The sequence below is a fragment of the Lithobates pipiens genome, unplaced genomic scaffold (genome assembly GCF_037356315.1).
Source record: "Lithobates pipiens isolate NorthernLeopardFrog02 unplaced genomic scaffold, aLitPip1_a1.2 Scaffold_22, whole genome shotgun sequence".
NCBI classification, from domain to species: domain Eukaryota; kingdom Metazoa; phylum Chordata; class Amphibia; order Anura; family Ranidae; genus Lithobates; species Lithobates pipiens.
This window is the reverse complement of record NW_027507784.1, coordinates 346,237,373-346,261,192: the sequence shown is the minus strand read 5'-3', so window position 1 is coordinate 346,261,192 and position 23,820 is coordinate 346,237,373. Positions and strand designations below refer to the sequence as shown.

The 23,820-nt window shown below is 44.4% G+C and overlaps 1 protein-coding gene across 1 annotated transcript in view; it reads left to right on the top strand.

Moving 5' to 3' along the window:
* MYLK (myosin light chain kinase) overlaps window positions 1-23,820 on the top strand; it is a 164,359-nt gene that overhangs the window by 41,712 nt on the left and 98,827 nt on the right. The window contains 1 exon segment of the mRNA XM_077449738.1: window positions 23,069-23,185. Within this exon segment, the coding sequence (XP_077305864.1) occupies window positions 23,069-23,185 (117 nt within the window).

Below are 23,820 nucleotides of genomic sequence, written 5' to 3'. Positions count from 1 at the left end.
TTCTTTTCTTTTCTTTTTAAAAAAAAAAGTAAACTAATAGACTTTTTAGCTGTCCGCAATAATGGCATTCTGACCACTGCTGTAAGAGGGCATTCTTTTCCCTGACCACCAATGTAAGGAACATTCTTCTCACTGACCACCAATGTAAGGAACATTCTTCCCACTGATCACCAATGTAAGGAACATTCTTCCCACTGATCACCAATGTAAGGAACATTCTTCTCACTGATCACCAATGTAAGGAACATTCTTCTCACTGATCACCAATGTAAGGGACATTCTTCTCACTGACCACCAATGTAAGGAACATTCTTCCCACTGATCACCAATGTAAGGAACATTCTTCTCACTGATCACCAATGTAAGGAACATTCTTCTCACTGATCACCAATGTAAGGAACATTCTTCTCACTGATCACCAATGTAAGGAACATTCTTCCCACTGATCACCAATGTAAGGGACATTCTTCTCACTGATCACCAATGTAAGGAACATTCTTCTCACTGATCACCAATGTAAGGGACATTCTTCTCACTGATCACCAATGTAAGGGACATTCTTCTCACTGATCACCAATGTAAGGAACATTCTTCTCACTGATCACCAATGTAAGGAACATTCTTCTCACTGATCACCAATGTAAGGAACATTCTTCTCACTGATCACCAATGTAAGGAACATTCTTCTCACTGATCCCCAATGTAAGGAACATTCTTCTCACTGATCACCAATGTAAGGAACATTCTTCTCACTGATCACCAATGTAAGGAACATTCTTCTCACTGATCACCAATGTAAGGAACATTCTTCTCACTGATCACCAATGTAAGGAACATTCTTCTCACTGATCACCAATGTAAGGAACATTCTTCTCACTGATCACCAATGTAAGGGACATTCTTCTCACTGATCACCAATGTAAGGGACATTCTTCTCACTGATCACCAATGTAAGGAACATTCTTCTCACTGATCACCAATGTAAGGAACATTCTTCTCACTGATCACCAATGTAAGGAACATTCTTCTCACTGATCACCAATGTAAGGAACATTCTTCTCACTGATCACCAATGTAAGGAACATTCTTCTCACTGATCACCAATGTAAGGGACATTCTTCTCACTGATCACCAATGTAAGGGACATTCTTCTCACTGATCACCAATGTAAGGGACATTCTTCTCACTGATCACCAATGTAAGGGACATTCTTCTCACTGATCACCAATGTAAGGAACATTCTTCTCACTGATCACCAATGTAAGGAACATTCTTCTCACTGATCACCAATGTAAGGAACATTCTTCCCACTGACCACCAATGTAAGGAACATTCTTCTCACTGATCACCAATGTAAGGAACATTCTTCCCACTGATCACCAATGTAAGGAACATTCTTCCCACTGATCACCAATGTAAGGGACATTCTTCCCACTGATCACCAATGTAAGGGACATTCTTCTCACTGATCACCAATGTAAGGAACATTCTTTTCACTGATCACCAATGTAAGGAACATTCTTCTCACTGATCACCAATGTAAGGAACATTCTTCTCACTGATCACCAATGTAAGGAACATTCTTCTCACTGATCACCAATGTAAGGAACATTCTTCTCACTGATCACCAATGTAAGGAACATTCTTCTCACTGATCACCAATGTAAGGAACATTCTTCCCACTGATCACCAATGTAAGGAACATTCTTCTCACTGATCACCAATGTGAGGAACATTCTTCCCACTGATCACCAATGTAAGGGACATTCTTACCAGGGACCCCAGATTAATTGGTTTTAGTAGGGGTTCCCCAATACCTTAACATTATTTCAAGGCTTTCTCAGGGATAAAAAAGGATAGAAAGGCTGATCTAGTAAGTGCCTGTAAATGTTGAGTTTCTCCCTTTTACTCATTCCTGCCTTTGCTTGTCTGAGGTTTACTGAAGTGATAGGTTTCCTGCTTCTGTGGAACTACAAGCTCCAGCATGCCTTGTCTGAGTGATCTTATCATCTCTTTGACCATCAGGTCATCATTTCTGTAGTTCCATTACTGCTGTTTGCTGGTCACAGATTTAGAGGATAAAATAACGTGACATTGATGTCTAAGGCTGGCCATACATTATACAATTTTCCTTTAGAGTCACCAAATCCTTATAATACAAGGTCGAACCTAAACACTTTAGATTTGTATGCAATCAGGCCGGCCCTTGCACTACATGGTTGAAGGTAAAACAAAACAAAGAAATTGAATAAGAAAATTGTATAATGTAAAAGCAGCTTAAGCTGCATCTAATTCAACAGCAAAAAGATACAAAGTAACAATGAGGAGGAAGCAGATTCCATCACCAAACTATGTACAGTATTGTAAGGCGAAGCATCCATCCAAATTTAGTGATAGCACAACAATATAAGCAATATATATATATATATATATATATATCTCACAAAAGTGAGTACACCCCTCAGTCACATTTGTGTAAATCTTTTCTTCTATCTTTTCATGTGACAACACTGAAGAAATGACACTTGTCTACAATGTAAAGTAGTGAGTGTACAGCTTGTATAACAGTGTAAATTTCCTGTCCCCTCAAAATAACGCAACACACAGCCATTAATGTCTAAACCACTGGCAACAAAAGTCAGTACACCCGTAAGTGAAAATCTCCAAATTGGGCCCAATTAGCCATTTTCTCTCCCCCGTGTCATGTGACTTGTTAGCGTTACAAGATCTCAGGTGTGAATGGGGAGCAGGTGTGTTAAATTTGGTGTTATCGCTCTCACTCTCTCATACTGGTCACTGGAAGTTCAACATGGCACCTCATGGCAGAGAACTCTCTGAGGATCTGAAATAAAGAATTGTTGCTCTACATAAAGATGGCCTAGGATATAAGAAGATTTCCAAGACCCTGAAACTGAGCTGCAGCACGGTGGCCAAGACCATACAGCGGTATAACAGGACAGGTTCCCCTCAGAACAGGCCTCGCCATGGTCCACCAGAGAAGTTGAGGTCACGTGCTCAGCGTCATATCCAGAGGTTGTCTTTGGGAAATAGACGAATGAGTGCTGCCAGCATTGCTGCAGAGGTTGTAGGGGTGGGGGGGGGGTCAGCCTGTCAGTGCTCAGACCATACGCCGCACACTGCATCAAATTGGTCTGCATGGCTGTCATCCCAGAAGGAAGCCTCTTCTAAAGATGATGCACAAGAAAGACCACAAACAGTTTGCTGAAGACAAGCAGACTAAGGAGATGGATTACTGGAACCATGTCCTGTGGTCTGATGAGACCAAGATAAACGTATTTGGTGTCAGATGGTGTCAGGCGTGTGTGGGGGCAACCAGGTGAGGAGGACAAAGACAAGTGTGTCTTGTCTACAGTCAGGCATGGTGGTGGGGGTGTCATGGTCTGGGGGCTGCATGAGTGCTGCCGGCACTGGGGGGCTACAGATCATTGAGGGGACCATGAATACCAACATGTACTGTGACATACTGGAGCAGAGCATGACCCCCTCCCTTCAGAGACTGGACCGCAGGGCAGTATTCCAACATGATAACCACCCCAAACACACCTCCAACACCACCACTGCCTTACTAAAGAAGCTGAGGGTAAAGGTGATGGACTGGCCAAGCATGTCTCCAGACCTAAACCCTATTGATCATCTGTGGGGGATCCTCACATGGAAGGTGGAGGAGCGCAAGGTCTCCAACATCCACCAGCTCTGTGATGTCATCGTGGGGGAGGGGAAGAGGACTCCAGTGACAACCTGTGAAGCTCTGGTGACCTCCATGCCCAAGAGGGTGAAGGCAGCGCTGGAAAATAATGGCGGCCACACAAAATATTGACACTTTGGGCCCAATTTGGAGATTTTCACTTAGGGGTGTACTGACTTTTGTTGCCAGCGGTTTAGACATTAATGGCTGTGTGTTGAGTTATTTTGAGGGGACAGGAAATTGACACTGTTATACAAGCTGTACACTCACTACTTTACATTGTAGACAAGTGTCATTTCTTCAGTGTTGTCACATGAAAAGAGAGAAGAAAAGATTTACACAAATGTGAGGGGTTACATAGTTACATAGTTTGTTAGGTTGAATAAAGACACCAGTCCATCCAGTCCATCCTGAGTGAGTGTCTACAATTGCCCCTATCCCTGTACATCTCACACTCACATCGGTCCCTACCCTCAAGGAGCCCACAATCCAAGGTCCCCATTCATATACTAGGGACAGTTTTGGACAGAAGCCAATTAACCTACCAGCGTGTCTTTGGAGTGTGGGAGGAAACCTAAACAGTGACCCCCAAGCTGCCTCTGAACCCCTCCGCTCCTGATAGCCCCCCCATGAGCCCCAATACAGAAGAGTTTGATGTGTGTTGCTGGAGGCAGATATTGTGGCTGGTTGTGCAGGTTCTGGGTTGTACAGTAATGCGTGTTTTGTGCCGTGGCGCGGTGGCGTCGGTACAATTGGAAGCTGTTTGGGTTCCCCGGCTGAGAACATTCCGTGAGATGTTTGTGGAGACGATCCTCTCGTTCCCACATTAAAGCGAATGTAATAAATCTCAGGACTCTGCGTGTTTGTTTTATAACCCTTGGTAGTTCCCGCTGCCAGCGCCGCCTGCAAATGAGTCCCCGAATAACGATAGCGAGGAATCCATGAGGATGAGTGCGCAATGCTGCGCACAAGCGACTGAGATCCGAATGACTATTCCCAGCGACGGTATATTATCTGTGTGTAGAATGTACAGAACAACGCACAGCATTCATCCCCCAAACATTAGATTTGTTTCTGCATCATTTACAGAAATATTAGGAGCTAATTAATATTCATAGTTTCATAGTAATCTTTAGGGTGGTGGGTGGAGTCATGCAAATAATTTCTCCTGCCACTATGGCCAACCATTCCTTCATAGCCTCTGGTTTATAGACCAGACACATCCTAAATATAGAACCATTTATCCAACTGTCCATCCAGAGCCTCTGGTTTATAGACCGGATACATCCTCCTAAATATAGAACCATTTAGTCAACTGACCATCCAGAGCCTCTGGTTTATAGACCGGATACATCCTAAATATAGAACCATTTATCCAACTGTCCATCCAGAACCTCTGGTTTATAGACCAGATACAGCCTAAATATAGAACCATTTATCCAACTGTCCATCCAGAGCCTCTGGTTTATAGACCGGATACAGTCTAAATATAGAACCATTTATCCAACTGTCCATCCAGAGCCTCTGGTTTATAGACCGGATACATCCTAAATATAGAACCATTTATCCAACTGTCCATCCAGAGCCTCTGGTTTATAGACCGGATACATCCTAAATATAGAGCCATTTAGTCAACTGTCCATCCAGAGCCTCTGGTTTATAGACCGGATACATCCTAAATATAGAACCATTTATCCAAATGTCCATCCAGAGCCTCTGGTTTATAGACCGGATACATCCTAAATATAGAACCATTTATCCAACTGTCCATCCAGAGCCTCTGGTTTATAGACCGGATACATCCTAAATATAGAACCATTTAGTCAACTGACCATCCAGAACCTCTGATTTTTAGACCAGATACAGCCTAAATATAGAACCATTTATCCAACTGTCCATCCAGAGCCTCTGGTTTATAGACCAGATACATCCTAAATATAGAACCATTTATCCAAATGTCCATCCAGAACCTCTGGTTTATAGACCGGATACATCCTAAATATAGAACCATTTATCCAACTGTCCATCCAGAGCCTCTGGTTTATAGACCGGATACATCCTAAATATAGAATCATTTATCCAACTGTCCATCCAGAGCCTCTGGTTTATAGACCGGATACATCCTAAATATAGAGCCATTTATCCAAATGTCCATCCAGAGCCTCTGGTTTATAGACCAGATACATCCTAAATATAGAACCATTTATCCAAATGTCCATCCAGAACCTCTGGTTTATAGACCAGATACGTTCTAAATATAGAACCATTTATCCAAATGTTCATCCAGAACCTCTGGTTTATAGACCAGATACGTTCTAAATATAGAACCATTTATCCAACTGACCATCCAGAACCTCTGGTTTATAGACCGGATGCATCCTAAATATGGAGCCATTTATCCAACTGACCATCCAGAACCTCTGGTTTATAGACCGGATACATCCAAAATATAGAACCATTTATCCAACTGTCCATCCAGAGCCTCTGGTTTATAGATCGGATACATCCTCCATATAGAGCCATTTATCTAACTGTCCATCCAGAGCCTCTGGTTTATAGACCGGATACATCCAAAATATAGAACCATTTATCCAACTGTCCATCTAGAGCCTACAGTGCTGCTCACTCTCTCCTGGAGGGGAAGCTGTATCTGAGGACCTGCAGTGAAAGGATCTCCCTGCTTCTGCTTCATCCATCTATGGATCTGTGCTTCCCTCATCTCTTATCATTACCCCACCAGTCGTTATATCACCAGTCGTTATATCACCAGTCGTTATATCACCAGTCATTGGGGAGGGGGTTCTCTCTGTTCTGAGGTTCTTGGGCTACACAGGGTTAAATAAGGTTCTGTCCCATTAGTATATCTCCCCTGAGATCTGTATGAGGATCTCCCGTTCCCAGGACAGCGGAGAGCCCAAACCGCACTCTGTATTCCCCCTCAGGGAAGGCGGCCGATAATTCCTTTTCCTGTTAACAGTTTCCTCCACATGTATCTCTACACCCAGATAATTGAAAACAAAAATTCCTTTTCATGTTTGATGTCCAAAGCAGTTTCTGCCAAAGTACCAGAAAATACAAATTTCAGTCCTTTCCCGACCTTTTTACAGAGGAAACCTTGAAATAACTTGGTGTCAGTGGGAACTTACTGAACCTGAGAGGCAGAAACTGCTCATTGCTGAAGGGACCCCCAACAACCTCTGAAGGAACCCCCAACAACCTCTGAAGGGACCCCCAACAACCTCTGAAGGGACCCCCAACATCCTCTGAAGGGACCCCCAACAACCTCTGAAGGGACCCCCAACAACCTCTGAAGGGACCCCCAACAACCTCTGAAAGGACCCCCAACAACCTCTGAAGGGACCCCCAACAAACTCTGAAGGTACCCCCAACAAACTCTGAAGGGACCCTGGTTGGGAAACTCCTCCACACCCACCTTTTGGGGAAAAGTCTGTACCCACCACACAATAACTTTTCAGGAGTTTCCTGCTTACTGGCATAATCCTCAGTGAGGGAAACCACCATAAGGCTGATCTGCCAATTAACAAGCTCTGTGCTCCAAGGCTGCTGTTAGCAATCATGGGGCCCCGTACAGCCCAAATGTTCTCTGAAGAGCAATCCACATGCTGATTGCTCTTCAGAGAGCAAAGCACATGTGAACAAGCCCTTGATTTTATTTATTTTTTATTAGTTTTTCTTATTATTGTTTAATTTTTATTTTTATTTATTTTTTTAGAATTAAATATTTTCTTATTTATTTTACATTTAATTTTTTCAATAGTTTTTTCCAACAGAAAGATGTCATAAAGAATTACAAAATGGGGAATCAACTCTAGTATCAGTGTTTACATCCGGCACATTCTGCAATATTGTTAGGAACACTGGAACTGATATACTGTCACCCCCTCCCCCGCAGTGCTTCCCGGCTTCCCTCCTCTCCTCTCCCGCCGGCTACCGCTGTGGGCATACAGGGATATTTTCAAGATGGAGAGCAGGGAAGGGGACGGTAAATATGTAACTTACTGGCCCCTTCTATTCCTGAATGAACACAGTGAGCAACTGCTACCAATCACCCCTGTGTCCATTCATCACTGAAGCATAGTAAACTGTGTTTGTGAATGAACAGGAAGCCGCTCAGCACAGAGCACTTCCCATTCATTCAAAGTCCAGTGTAGCTGAGGCTGCAGAGAAAGGGAATGGGGGATCTCTGTCCTCAATCCCTTTCTCTTTCTCAAATGTGAGACGTGGGGGGTCTGTTTGGACCCCTGATATTTTACCAAAGCCCCCCCCTAAAAATGTAAAATAAATGATCGGTGGGAAGCTTATGGATGGACGGGTTCCTTCCTCTTCTCTTTCATTGAGGACGTTCATTCAAGAAAAGGGTATAAACATAAAGCCATTGACTATATAGCAGTGATGGTGAACCTTGGCACTTCAGATGTTTTAGAACTACATTTCCCATGATGCTCTCCTACACTGCAGAGTGCATGAGCATCATGGGAAATGTAGTTCCAAAACATCAGGGGTGCCAAGGTTCGCCATCACTGCTATATAACATCGTTGGTAAATAAAAAATAAAAATAAAGTGGAAAAAGGTAAGGAGGAGAAAAGAAGGAGAGGAGAAAAGAGAAATGAAAAAGAAGAGGAAAGAACCATCCATCCATCCATCAGCTCCCCACCGATCATCGATTTTACATCCTTAACAGCCCTTTTAGGGAGGGGGGCTTTGGTGAAATAGAAGGGGTCTAAACAGACCCCCAATGTCTGACATTTAAGACAGAGAAAGGGTCTGAGGACAGAGATCCCCCATTCCCTTTGTCTGCACAGGACATTGAATGACAGTTTCTTGTTCATTCACAAACACAGTTTACTATGCTTCAGTGATGAATGGACACAGGAGGGATCCATACCAGTTGCTCACTGTGTTCATTCAGGAATAGAAGGGGCCAGTAAGTTACACATTTACTGGCCCCTTCCCTGCTCTCCATCTTGAAAATATCCCTGTATGCCAACAGCGGTAGCCGACGGGAGAGGAGAGGAGGGAAGCCGGGAGCACTGCGAGGGAGGGGGTGCCACAGAGGTGGGCCCTGGGCAGCAGGTGGAAGGTGCAGATACTAGAACTGATCCCCCTGTGTCAGAAAACATGAAATCAGACCGAGGCAGAAGTACAGTTAAATCACACATGTTTAATAATAAAAGTAAATAGAACAATACGTAGCCAAATCATAGCCAGAGTTCAGAAACCGGAACAGATAGTCAGACAAGCCAAACGTCAGGGAGCCGGAGATGAGCGTAGGAGAACAGCAAGCAGGATCTGGAGCCAGAAGGGATGTCAGAAAAGCAAGTCTTTAAATAGAATCGTAGGAAATAGTCTCTGTGATGTTGACCAAGGCGAAGGCAGAGATCCTCTGGGCTGGATAACTTAAGTAGGCAGGACTGATGAGCAGGATCATCAACAGGTGAGTCACTGCGGAGAGATAGGAGCTGGCAATTAACCGACAGCTGAGCGCCCAGCTCAGAGAAGGAAGGGCTGAGTCTCAAGGCAGTGCAGCCGGCTCTCCTGCTTGGTAGGTGCCCAAGCCCCCCCCCCCTCCCTTTTGAACTGATGGGGCCCGGGCCTGGTGTAGGAGGGCCGGCTGCACTGCCCTATCAGTGACCCTGCTGATCTCTTCCTCTGTCCAGAACTCCAGTTTGAAAAATTTCACTAGATTTATTTTAACCACTTGCTGACCAACCTCCGCAGTTGTACTGCGGCAGAATCTCACGGCTGGGCGAAACGAAGTTCTGTTACATCGCTTCGCCCTGCGGCCACTAGGAGCGCACGCGCCTGCTGTTCGCCCCCCCGGAACTGATGCGAGTGCCCGGTGGTCGCGATCACCACCGGGGCTCCTGGAATCGCTTCTGACACACGGAGAACCGTGATCTGTGTATGTAAACAGAGTTTCCGGTTCTATGAGGGGAGAAGAGACGGAGAACCGTGATCTCTCATCTCCCCTGCACAGTCCCCTCCTCCTTTCAGTTAGAACACACAATAGGGAACACAATTAACCCCTTGATTGCCCCCTAGTGGTTAACCCCTTCACTGCCAGTGACATTTTTACAGTAATCTGTGCATTTTTTTTTTATAGCACCGATCGCTGTATAAATGCCAATGGTCCTGAAAAAATGTCAAAAGTGTCCGATGTGTCCGCCATAATGTCGCAATCCCTACAAAAATGGTCCCGAAAAATGTGTCAAAAGTGTCCGATGTGTCCCCCATAATGCCGCAGTCATCGCCATTACTAGTAAAAAAAAAATAAAGAAAAATAATAATAAAAATGCCATAATGCCCCTATTTTGTAGTCGCTATAACTTTTGCACAAACCAATCAATATACGCTTATTGCGATTATTTTATTTTTTTAATTTTTTTTTTACCAAAAACATGTAGAAGAATACTTATCGGCGTAAACTGAAAAAAATAGTTTTTTTCATTTATATATTTTTTTTTTATTATAGCAAAAAGTTAAAAAATATTATATTATTAATTATTAATTAATTGTTAATTATTATTATTATATTATTAATTATTATTAAAATATTATTATTATTATTATTATTAAAAATTATTATATAATTTTTTTTTTTTTTTTTTTAATTGTCGCTCTTTTTTGTTTATAGCGAAAAAAAAAAAAACGCAGAGATGATCAAATACCACCAAAAGAACATAAAGGTTATGTCCGATTATTGGTGGCACCACATCCCATAAGATAATATGCCAAATGTAGAAAGGATAAGATTAGAATCAAATAATGAGGAGAGAAGATTGTATCCAAATTATAAAAGATTTCATTTTTAATGAATTTAAAGTTAAAAGAACAAATATAAATATGCATCTCAATAAAGAAATAGGCAAAAGTTCATATGAATGGAGGTCTTAACAAGCAGGTCAAGTTAAGGGAAAAAACCAATGCACATTATCCCGACATGTTTCGCTGTAGTGCTTCTTCAGGGGAAAACACCAAAAGAAAGTTCTATTTGTGGGGGAGGAGGGGGGGGGAGAAAGGACGTCAATTTTGTTTGGGTGCCACATCGCACGACCGCGCAACTATCAGTTAAAGGGAAGCAGTGCCGAATTCGCAAAAAGTGCTCTGGTCGGGAAGGGGGTTAAAATCTCCCGGGGCTGAAGCGGTAAATGTACAGCTAAATGATCCTGTAGGATGACCTATCCTAGTCCCCCAATCCAGTTACGAAGTGATACACAATCTTGATAAATGACCGTTAACCCAACCGACTGAGCCAAACCTTTCTTCAGTGGTGCCTCAAACGCTCCCACCATGAAAAGATCCGTCATCAGGCCGCGTTCACGCCTGTGTGTCACCGAAACGCATCACAAAACACACAAAAAAAAATAATATGCATTTCGCCGCGCCATTTTGAAAATGCGCTGCAATTAAGGGTTGAATGTTTGCGGTGCCATTGATTGTTGATGCCGCCCAAGTGCGGGTAGCAGACGCGTGTTTTGATGCGCGACAAAACGTGCTACAAAAAAAAACCACCAGACACCCCATGACCAAGAAGGTTCTGGAGCTTCTTTTTTGGGGTGTTTTTCGTACAGAGTATATATGGAGTTTATTCCTTTTGGGGATTTTTTAGGGAAAAGACAACGACTCTGTTCTGTACTAAGTTGTTCAAAATGTATTTGGAAAGGTAGAAGGTGAGATACGTGGGTCACAACAACCTACATATGGGTACATAGGGGGGCTGCCCTGGGCACGATGCTGTTAAAGTGGAAGCAGACCCCCATGCATGAATTTTACCTATACTGTAAACAGGGGCGGACTGACAACTCATGGGGCCCCTGGGCAATAGGAGATTATGGGGCCCCTGGGCAATAGATTATGGGACCACACAGTATACACACACAGACACACAGTATACACACACAGACACACAATATACACACACAGTATACACACACAGACACACAGTATACACACACAGTATACACACACAGACACACAGTATACACACACAGACACACAGTATACACACACAGTATACACACACAGTATACACACACAGACACACAGTATACACACACAGTATACACACACAGTATACACACACAGTATACACACACAGACACACAGTATACACACACAGTATACACACACAGTATACACACACAGACACACAGTATACACACACAGTATACACACACAGTATACACACACAGACACACAGTATACACACACACACACACACACACACAATGAAAAGGTACTGGAGAGGCGGGGCAGCTATAATCTTGGGATTTTTTAAAAAACACAGATTTTTACATACTGTCCCTGGCTTTATTGAGGCTGGCAACCCTGATGGGGCCCCTTAGTGGCATGGGGCCCTCGGGCAGTGCCCTAGTGCCCGAATGGTCAGTCCGCCCCTGACTGTAAATATCTGTTAACTAGGTAAGGCCCGGGTCTAATTTTCAGACTCTGTGTTTACAAGTTAAAATCTTTTTTTTTTTGCTAGAAAATTACTTCGAACCTCCAAACATTATATATATTAAAAAAATAAAAAGTTGGCCCAATTTATTTTTATTTTTTTAAATATTGTGGAAGATGTATCATGTCAACATGTCACGCTTCAAAATTGCGCCCGCTCGTGGAATGGCGACAAACTTTGACCCTTAAAAATCTCCATAGGCAACGTTTAAAAAAACGGCTTGCAGCGCGACTGCCTCAGGTGACCGGAATCCGACTTCAGCGTCGACTTGCAAAATGACTTCTGTATAGAAATCAATGCAAGTCGCCTGAAGTCGCCCCAAAAGTGGTACAGGAACCTTTTTCTAAGTCGCAGCGACTTGTGTCGCTCCTATTAGAACGGTTCCATAGTACAGAACAGGACGCTACTTGCCAGGCGGCTAAGTCGCCTGACAAGTTGCCCCAGTGTGAACCGAGTCTAAGGAGACAAAGTGTGAGTATGAATGGAGGATTGCTACAAAGTATACAGAACTAGATATATATTGGGAGTTCCCGGGTCTGTACACCCACTGTACCCATTATGAGGGGTTCCCACCATCCATGTGCTGAGTTCCCGGGTCTGTACACCCGCTGTGCCCATTATGAGGGGTTCCCACCATCCATGTGCTGAGTTCCCGGGTCTGTACACCCGCTGTGCCCATTATGAGGGGTTCCCACCATCCATGTGCTGAGTTCCCGGGTCTGTACACCCGCTGTGCCCATTATGAGGGGTTCCCACCATCCATGTGCTGAGTTCCTGGGTCTGTACACCCGCTGTGCCCATTATGAGGGGTTCCCACCATCCATGTGCTGAGTTCCCGGGTCTGTACACCCGCTGTGCCCATTATGAGGGGTTCCCACCATCCATGTGCTGAGTTCCTGGGTCTGTACACCTGCTGTGCCCATTATGAGGGGTTCCCACCATCCATGTGCTGAGTTCCCGGGTCTGTACACCCGCTGTGCTCATTATGAGGGGTTCCCACCATCCCTGTGCTGAGTTCCCGGGTCTGTACACCCGCTGTGCCCATTATGAGGGGTTCCCACCATCCCTGTGCTGAGTTCCTGGGTCTGTACACCCGCTGTGCCCATTATGAGGGGTTCCCACCATCCCTGTGCTGAGTTCCCAGGTCTGTACACCCCCTGTGCCCATTATGAGGGGTTCCCACCTTCCATGTGCTGAGTTCCTGGGTCTGTACACCCGCTGTGCCCATTATGAGGGGTTCCCACCATCCCTGTGCTGAGTTCCCAGGTCTGTACACCCGCTGTGCCCATTATGAGGGGTTCCCACCATCCATGTGCTGAGTTCCTGGGTCTGTACACGCGCTGTGCCCATTATGAGGGGTTCCCACCATCCCTGTGCTGAGTTACCGGGTCTGTACACCCGCTGTGCCCATTATGAGGGGTTCTCACCATCGCTGTGCTGAGTTCCCGGGTCTGTACACCCGCTGTGCCCATTATGAGGGGTTCCCACCATCCATGTGCTGAGTTCCCGGGTCTGTACACCCGCTGTGCCCATTATGAGGGGTTCCCACCATCCCTGTGCTGAGTTCCCAGGTCTATACACCCGCTGTGCCCATCATCAGGGGTTCCCACCAGCCCTGTGCTGAGTTCCCGTGTCTGTATACCCGCTGTGCCTATTATGAGGGGTTCCCACCATCCCCGTGTTGAGTTCCCGGGTCTGTACACCCGCTGTGCCCATTATGAGGGGTTCCCACCATCCATGTGCTGAGTTCCTGGGTCTGTACACCCGCTGTGCCCATTATGAGGGGTTCCCACCATCCATGTGCTGAGTTCCCGGGTCTGTACACCCGCTGTGCCCATTATGAGGGGTTCCCACCATCCATGTGCTGAGTTCCTGGGTCTGTACACCTGCTGTGCCCATTATGAGGGGTTCCCACCATCCATGTGCTGAGTTCCCGGGTCTGTACACCCGCTGTGCCCATTATGAGGGGTTCCCTTCATCCCTGTGCTCAGTTCTGGGGTCTGTACACCCGCTGTGCCCATTATGAGGGGTTCTCACCATCCCTGTGTTGAGTTCCCGGGTCTGTACAGCCGCTGTGCCTATTATGAGGGGTTCCCACCATCCCCGTGTTGAGTTCCCGGGTCTGTACACCCGCTGTGCCCATTATAAGGGGTTCCCACCATCCCTGTGCTGAGTTCCCGGGTCTGTACACCCACTGTGCCCATTATGAGGGGTTCCCACCATCCCTGTGCTGAGTTCCCGGGTCTGTACACCCGCTGTGCCCATTATGAGGGGTTCCCACCATCCCTGTGCTGAGTTCCCGGGTCTGTACACCCGCTGTGCCCATTATGAGGGGTTCCCACCATCCCTGTGCTGAGTTCCTGGGTCTGTACACCCGCTGTGCCCATTATGAGGGGTTCCCACCATCCCTGTGCTGAGTTCCCGGGTCTGTACACCCGCTGTGCCCATTATGAGGGGTTCCCACCATCCCTGTGCTGAGTTCCCGGGTCTGTACACCCGCTGTGCCCACATGATTGTATCATCTTTGGAAGTAGATGGTGACCCTGAATGATGCCTAAACAAAGATGGCACCGTGCTCCTGAAGAGAAAAAAACCTGTCTAGAGTGTAATGGGCTGGGTTGTCCATCTACAGCGTTCCCCTATGGACCACATATGACCATGTTTGCCTTCTTCCCTTTACTTGCCTCCTTCACATTCCTATTGGCCAGTAAGGCAGCGCACCCTAGTGATCGTCCAATGGGAATGTGTGAACGGGTTTTCCTGGCATCGCCCGTCTTCCCATCCCCCCCCCCCCCTCCATGGTGGGTGTTGGGTGGCACAGAGAGGGTTAATCCTTCCGGACGGACGACGTTCCTGGACTCCGGGGGGGAAATCGCACTGAGGTCAGGGAGGAAATTCCACATAATTACTGGACCCGTCCCAACATGAAAGGCTCAGACATGTCAGCGCCGATCGTTATCTCAGCGCGCGAATCGCGTCACGCGCCCCTCGTGCTTGTTTACCAAACATCGGACGTTCTATCAGGAAAACATCGCATTTTATTCTGACACGCCGCTTGGGGCCGATTTACTAAATAAGCGCTACGAAATCCGACCGGTTTTACCTCCCGCCGCTCTCTGGCGCGGCATCTCGCGGCCGCCACAAAGGTCGCCGCCGTCACCCAGAGAAACCTATTCTGCAGGGCTCGCCAGGTTTTTTTTTTTTTTTTTTAGGCTACATTCACGCTTTAGCGTTTTGCGAACGCGCTAAAAATTTGCACCATTTTGCGTGCGTTTGTGAAACGTGAGAAATGCGTCTGCCGCGCATAACATGGCGGTAAAAAAATAAAAATTACGAAAGCTGGACGCTCGGTCCTCGTTCGCACCCCGCCTTTTGTTAACGCTTTTTTTTAGCCACTTTACCCCCCCCCTTCATGACCAGGCCATTTTTGGCGATGCGGCACTGCGTTAGTTTAACTGACAGTTGCGCGGTCGTGCAACGCTGTATTAAAAAAAAAAAAATAATAATTTTTCTCTCACATATAGAGATTTCTTTTCGTGGTATTTGATCACCTCTGCGGCCTGCTATTTTGTTTCTAATTTGTTCTTTTTCTATTTTGTTCTGTTTTACTCTATTATATTCTATTTGTTTATTTTCTATTCTATTCTTTTCTATTCGGATCTATTCTATTCCTTTATTTTCTATTTTATTCTTTTCTATTCGGATCTATTCTATTCCTTTATTTTCTATTTTATTCTTTTCTATTCTGATCTATTCTATTCCTTTATTTTCTATTTTATTCTTTTCTATTCGGATCTATTCTATTCCTTTATTTTCTATTTTATTCTTTTCTATTCGGATCTATTCTATTATTTATTTTCTATTTTATTCTATTTTATTCTTTTCTATTCGGATCTATTCTATTCCTTTATTTTCTATTTTATTCTTTTCTATTCGGATCTATTCTATTCCTTTATTTTCTATTTTATTCTTTTCTATTCGGATCTATTCTATTCCTTTATTTTCTATTTTATTCTTTTCTAGTCGGATCTATTCTATTATTTATTTTCTATTTTATTATTTTCTATTCGGATCTATTCTATTCCTTTATTTTCTATTTTATTCTTTTCTATTCGGATCTATTCTATTATTTATTTTCTATTTTATTCTTTTCTATTCGGATCTATTCTATTATTTATTTTCTATTTTATTCTTTTCTATTCGGATCTATTCTATCATTTATTTTCTATTCTATTCTTTTCTATTCTGATCTATTCTATTCCTTTATTTTCTATTTTATTCTTTTCTATTCGGATCTATTCTATTCCTTTATTTTCTATTTTATTCTTTTCTATTCGGATCTATTCTATTCCTTTATTTTCTATTTTATTCTTTTCTATTCGGATCTATTCTATTCCTTTATTTTCTATTTTATTCTTTTCTATTCGGATCTATTCTATTATTTATTTTCTATTTTATTATTTTCTATTTGGATCTATTCTATTCCTTTATTTTCTATTTTATTCTTTTCTAATCTGATCTATTCTATTATTTATTTTCTGTTTTATTCTTTTCTATTCGGATCTATTCTATTCCTTTATTTTCTATTTTATTCTTTTCTATTTGGATCTATTCTATCCCTTTATTTTCTATTTTATTCTTTTCTATTTGGATCTATTCTATTCCTTTATTTTCTATTTTATTCTTTTCTATTCTGATCTATTCTATTATTTATTTTCTATTTTATTATTTTCTATTCAGATCTATTCTATTCCTTTATTTTCTGTTTTATTCTTTTCTATTCGGATTACTTTCTGTTATAAAACATTTCCCAATAAAAATATAAAAAAAACTAAAAAAATCGAATTTCTTCATAAATTTAGGTCAATATGTATTCTGCTACATATTTTTGGTTTAAAAAATAAAAATAAAAAAATATATAAAATCCCAAGGCGCAAAAGTTATCGCGCCTACAAACTATGAGATATATACTGGAATTTTTATGGATTTCATTTTATACTAGTAATGGCGGCGATCAGCGACTTCTAGCGGGGACTGTGATATTGCGGTGGACAATATGACAGTAACTGAGACACCTTCTGGGGACCAGCGACACTAATACAGAGATCACACTAAAACAAATTCCTCTATGGGACTTGGAAACTTCTCGACACACTTGATGTTTAACCCCTTCCCAGCCAGTGGCGTTAGTACAGTGACAGTGCATATTTTTTAGCACTGACCTCTGTATTAGTTATTGTGGTTGTGCCTATAGATCTATGGAAAAGGAGTTGCTGCCCCACATACAGATCAAATTCCTCTATGGAACTTCGGAAGGCAGAAACTCCTTGACACGCAAAACGTATTTGAAAATATAATCATATTTTTATTATTAGAAAAGTAAAAAAAAATTGGGTGTAGAAAAAAATAAAAATAAAATAAAAAGTCAAAATTGGATGCATAAATATTTTACATGTGAAATGTCAAAAAGAAGAAACGCGTGCATACAAAACAAAGGGACCCACTTGTCTCTGTCCAGTGTATAGAAACAGGACAGAGGACGACCGACGCGTTTCAAGGGTAGTAACAATAGAACCCTTTTCTGTTACTACCCTTGAAACGCGTCGGATATCCTCTGTCCTGTTTCTATACACTGGACAGAGACAAGTGGTCACTTTGTATACACGCGTTTCTTCTTTTTTTGACATTTCACCTGTAAAATATGTATGCATCCAATTTTGACTTTTTAAAGTTACACACCCAATTTTTTTTTTACTTGTCTAATAATAAAAATATGATTCGATTTTCAAATACGTTTTGAGTGTCGAGGAGTTTCTGCCTTCCGACGTCCCATAGAGGAATTTGATCTGTTTTGGGGATGTGGGGCAGCAACTCCTTTTCCATAGATCTATGGCGCAACCACAATAACTAATACAGAGGTCAGTGCTAAAAAAAAATATGCACTGTCACTGTACTAACGCCACTGGCTGGGACAGGGGTTAAACATCTGGGGGGGGGGAGGGGTGATCAAAGGGTTAAATGTGTGCCTAGCTGGTGTTTGTTGTGTACTGTGCGCTGCTTTCACTAAGGGATGTGAAGGATTTTATTCCCTACTTTGCAGGGAGATAATCCCTCCCCCTCTGTCAGGACGGAGGCGGAGCTCTGCCTATGTTGTTTTACCAACGACCGGCGGACATCCAGGGTTCCGCCTCTGCTGTGACAAACGACAGCAGAAGCGGCGTGTGCGCTCCCCCTACTGGAAGTGCAAGATTGAGCGCAGGGGAGCAGCTTTGCCGCCGCACGCATCCTCGCGTGATGCGACCGGCAAGCGGATTGGGCGGACTTTTCACCTCGATAGGCTGCCTTTACACATGGCAAACGCAGCAAAGCCGCCCATGTAGATCTTTGCCTTTAAAATTTTTACCGCACGTTTTGCTGCATTTGTTTTGGGGGGGGGGGATATTAACGGTAAACGGCGGCACCGCAAACGTGACGCGTGTTTCACGAACGCGTGCAAATATACGTGCTCTTTGAGCGTACATTTACTAAGCGCTGAGATGCGATTGGAGCACTAGAAAGGTACATGGGGTGTCGCCGTGCCGCGTTTGTTGGCGGCCCGTTCGAATCGCTGGGCATGCGTTTTGTGTATTGGCGCAGGAACGCCGTGCGATCTTTTTCTCTCACCAGGAAGGTGGGAGGAGATTTACTTGGGGGGGGGGGGGGGAGGGGCAGCTGAGTGAAATCTTTTATTTTCAAAGCAGGTTATGATTTCTGTCAATCTTTTTATTTGTCTTTTTATTGTATCACTTTCTTTTCTTCCAATGTAACATTATTATAAATCTGAGAAAAACCTGGAAATGGATTTGCTGGACTTAGAAATTAAAAGAAAAAAAAAGAAAAGAAACGTTTTCACCTTGTGGGGGGGAGGGGAGGGGGGGGGTTCAGGAGTAAGGACTGCTCGCCGCATGTGCCATGTGGTCTGCGGCTGTCCTCAGTCACGCTACATTGATACAACACGGGATCTCTGTGCTTTGTTCTACCAATCGGCATGATGCATCGATCGTATGTGCGTGTCGCCTCTACCACATCCTGGGTTCATTTCCAAGTAAAGTAGACCCGACGTCCGATTACATTTCTTCATCTTCAGTAATGTGTCAGTGTAACCCCCCCCCCTCCCCCCTTCCAGGTATTTATCACATGACAACGCCTCCATCTGCCTTTCTCTCGGCACCATCTTTGTTGCGGCATCATTTGGGCTTCATGCACACGGAACGTTTTTACAGCCTCTCCTGAACGATTTAACTTAGACAGATAGTAAACCACGTTTAAAACTTCAGTTTTGCCACGTTTACATGTACACAGGGGATCCCGTGTACATGTACTGATAAGATAACATAGAGGAGAGATTGGGGATCTTCTACAAAGTTACAATGTACAGTCTGATCACTGGGGGAGGGGAGACTGAGGAAATGCCTCCTCCTTCTTCTACAAAGTTACAATGTGCAGTCTGATCACTGGGGGAGGGGAGACTGAGGAAATGCCTCCTCCTTCTCCTACAAAGTTACAATGTACAGTCTGATCACTGGGGGAGGGGAGACTGAGGAAATGCCTCCTCCTTCTCCTACAAAGTTACAATGTACAGTCTGATCACTGGGGGAGGGGAGACTGAGGAAATGCCTCCTCCTTCTTCTACAAAGTTACAATGTACAGTCTGATCGCTGGGGGAGGGGAGACTGAGGAAATGCCTCCTCCTTCTTCTACAAAGTTACAATGTACAGTCTGATCACTGGGGGAGGGAAGACTGAGGAAATGCCTCCTCCTTCTTCTACAAAGTTACAATGTACAGTCTGATCACTGGGGGAGGGGAGACTGAGGAAATGCCTCCTCCTTCTCCTACAAAGTTACAATGTACAGTCTGATCACTATGGGAGGGGAGACTGAGGAAATGCCTCCTCCTTCTCCTACAAAGTTACAATGTACAGTCTGATCACTGGGGGAGGGGAGACTGAGGAAATGCCTCCTCCTCCTTCTACAAAGTTACAATGTACAGTCTGATCACTGGGGGAGGGGAGATTGCCTCTCAAACCTGAGACAAACACCAAACCCGGTACCCTTTGCTTAGTGATGAGATGGGCTGCTGCTTAGATTGCTCTGGATTAGAAATTGTCCCGGATCTGGTGAGCGATGCGAACGCTCGATCCTCGTGCAGGGATTGGATGAGCGGCAGTGTCAGTTTATTACTCGCTGCACTTCGAGTCGTTGAACTTCTGTTCCAAACATTTGAACATTCTGGTTTGGAACATTGTAACAAAGACAAGTGCGCTGTAAATCTTCATCGTAATCTTGGATGTGATTCCCCAGATCCTTCCGGAAAAATCTGATTAATCGTCATTCATTAAACGTTGTCCTATTGTTAGTGTGAGTGTGGGGGGGGGGAGGGGGTATTTAGAGTGTACATTTTTGTTTAAAAAAAAAAATCATACAAACACACAGCTCATTAATAAAAACATATTTACACAAAAATAAAAAACAACTAAACAAAAACAAGCATGCTTACATCAGCAAGTAAAGGAGACCGTTTCCTGACAAGATAACATAGAAAGAAACATATTTTAATGCCAACAAAAAAGAGACGACAAACCCCGAACCTCAACTTAACCACAATCCAAAATATTCTGGGATCAGAATGCGATTCCAAAACCCCCCATTAACCCCTCCCCTCCCCCCCCCCCACATCATTCACCCCGACTTCCACATCATACACCTTGAATTCAGCCACCCTCATTCCTTTCCCACCTCCCCCCCTCCACAATCATCCAATCCATCTTTCACTCTACCCGTCGGTGTCCACTGACCTCCAGCCACACTTCTGCCATGCTGAGGAGGAGGGGTTGGCACCACCATACATTCTGGTCCGGCACCCTCCACTGCCTTCACTACACGAGGAGAAACAATAGGTGCAGACACAGACTTGACAACCGCACTTTCTGACACTGACTGGGAGACTACGGACTGGGGGGGCACTGACACCACAGAGGGACTCACAGACACAGATTCTGATGGGACAGAGACACTAGGATCCCCTGGTACAACCTCCGCCAACCCAGACTCTTCTCTATCGGGACAGAAGAATTCCTCTGCTAACTCTTGCTTCAGGGCACCGGCTATAAGGGTGACCAACCTTATCACATAGGTTACATTTAATGATGTCACAGTCCCTCGCCAGATGCCCCAGTTCCCGGCACAAAGAGCACTTCTGTTCTGGACATTTAGAGGAGAAATATCCCTTGACTCCACATTTATGGCACCTTAGGTTGACCAGGGTAGAAGACGGTAATCCTATCTCTACCAATAAAGGCAGAGGAGGGCAAATGCTGGACCACATTTCCACACACACTCAACCTCAATGACACCGACCACCCACCCGTCCAGATTCCTCTATCATCCACAATCTTTTTTTAGGGGACAACGTTTTACCAAACCTCCTCAACCAGACCCATAAATACTCGGGGGGTATAGACTCATTCCTTGTCAGGGTAGTCACATTATTTATCAAGGGCTGTCGTGGGACAACTTTGCAGACGAGCCCCTTCCAGTCCGGCTGGCCTCTATATACATGCTCAAAGCACTTCCAAAACAGATCCAGCGATTCTGGATACTCAAATGACAAATCATATTCAAAGGAACCAGCCAGACTGATAAGAGTATAAATATCCTCCGCCTTAAATCCCATGACTAGGAGCTTATTCACAACCACCCTCCAGATAGGTGGACTACCTCCTCCTTCCCACCTGAGCTGTATCACATTCCTGCTTTAATGGAAGAAGGTGCGTTAGGTGAAAGTCGCACAGCAGGCTCCTTTCCACCACCAGCAGCATAACTTCATCCCGACACAGCCTTAGCATAATTCCTAACTGGTACAGATGACACATTAACTGGTTGCACTGGTTAACTGGTTTCTGTAATGGCCTGCAGCAATCCGCCATTTTCCTCAACCTCCTCCTGGGATGACCCAGGCTGCTGGGGAGGGAGGGGGGCAGATACTGACTCAGACATGACAGATCCTGAGACAGGGGTAGTACTGAGGCCACCATGTGAAGCCACTTTGTTACCCCTCATCCATATTGTTTCCATTGCTCTGGCATCCACCCTCTTGCTGGTACTGGCACAGGCACTTTCCTTCATCTGTTGTAATCTCTCCTCATTCTCACACTTTTCTCTGAACACACTGCTGCTCTCCTTCAGACCAACTTCTCCTGCTTTTTCAATGCCTCTTCCAGACACTTCAGTTTGGAGACTTCCCTCTTACTTTTTTCAGACTTACTGTGCAGGGATTTCCTGAGATCTTCTTTCATGACAGCAAGTTTCTGTTCCTCCTTAGCAATGCGACAAAGTCTGTTCACCACTTTATCCTGGAAGACTGGTAAGGACTCCTCTTGCATAGGGACAGGGCAAGAATCCATTGCGGCTTGAACACATGGAGTAGGCCTCAGTGCCTCTGGAGAGCCTCCACTTTTGTCTTTCCCAATATGGTCCATGGTTGCCTGGGAAAAGCCTGCATGAGAGGCCCCAGGCTTGCTGCTTCTCTCAGCCGAGATCACAGCAGAGTGAGCCAGCAGCACCCTGCAGAACACCACCACCTGGTGGAGAAGCTCCTTTGGTGCAGAGATGGATCTGACTGGCTCAATGATCTCTGTACAGCACTGCAGTATATGTCAGAGCTATATAAATGTATTATAATAATAATAGTGTGTGACTGTGGGGGAGGGGACATTAGAGTGTAAGCTCCTCTGGTACAGAGGCTGATAGGACTGGCTCTGTGATCTCTCTATGTATCTGCATACATTATATCTCAGCAATGATCGTAGTGATACAGGTTAATCATTTGTTTCTCCTCTAACAGGCCCCCTGTGCACTCTCACCATAGAGAAGACCTACCCGGAGGATGGCGGCCAGTATATATGTATAACAGAGAACTCAGCGGGGAAGGCGGAGTGCTCCTGTAATGTCTCTGTAGAAGGTAGGTTATCAGGCTGTGGTAGGTGAACATCAGATTGTGATCGTTTCTCATTTCAGGTGAAGGTGGAGTCATGTAAGAGTGACGTATGACCTTTATATTTGTATATGAAGCAAAAATGTTTTACTCCAGTGTGTAATCAAGTAGAAAGCTGTATGAAAGAGCCGATGGGTTTGGGAGGACAGAGCTCCCTTCGTCGGGGGCCTAAAAATTTAGTCTGTATACAGTGCCTTGAAAAAGTATTCATACCCCTTGAGATTCCCCACATGTTGTCAGGTTACAACCAAAAACATAAATGTATTTTATTGGGATTTTATGTGATAGACCAAAAAGGAAAATGATAAATGATACAAATAAATATGTGAAAAGTGTGGGGGAGGGGCATTTGTATGGCGCCCCCCCCCGGAGTCAATACTTTGTAGAACCCCCTTTCTCTACAAGTCTTTTTGGGGGTGTCTCTACCAGCTTTGCCCATCTAGAGAGGACATTTCTGCCCATTCTTCTTCTTCTTTGTAAAATATCTCGCGCTCTGTCAGATTGGATGGAGAGCGTCTGTGATCAGCAATTTTCAAGTCTTGCCACAGATTCTCAATGGGATTTAGGTCTGAACTGTGACTGGGCCATTCTAACACATGAAT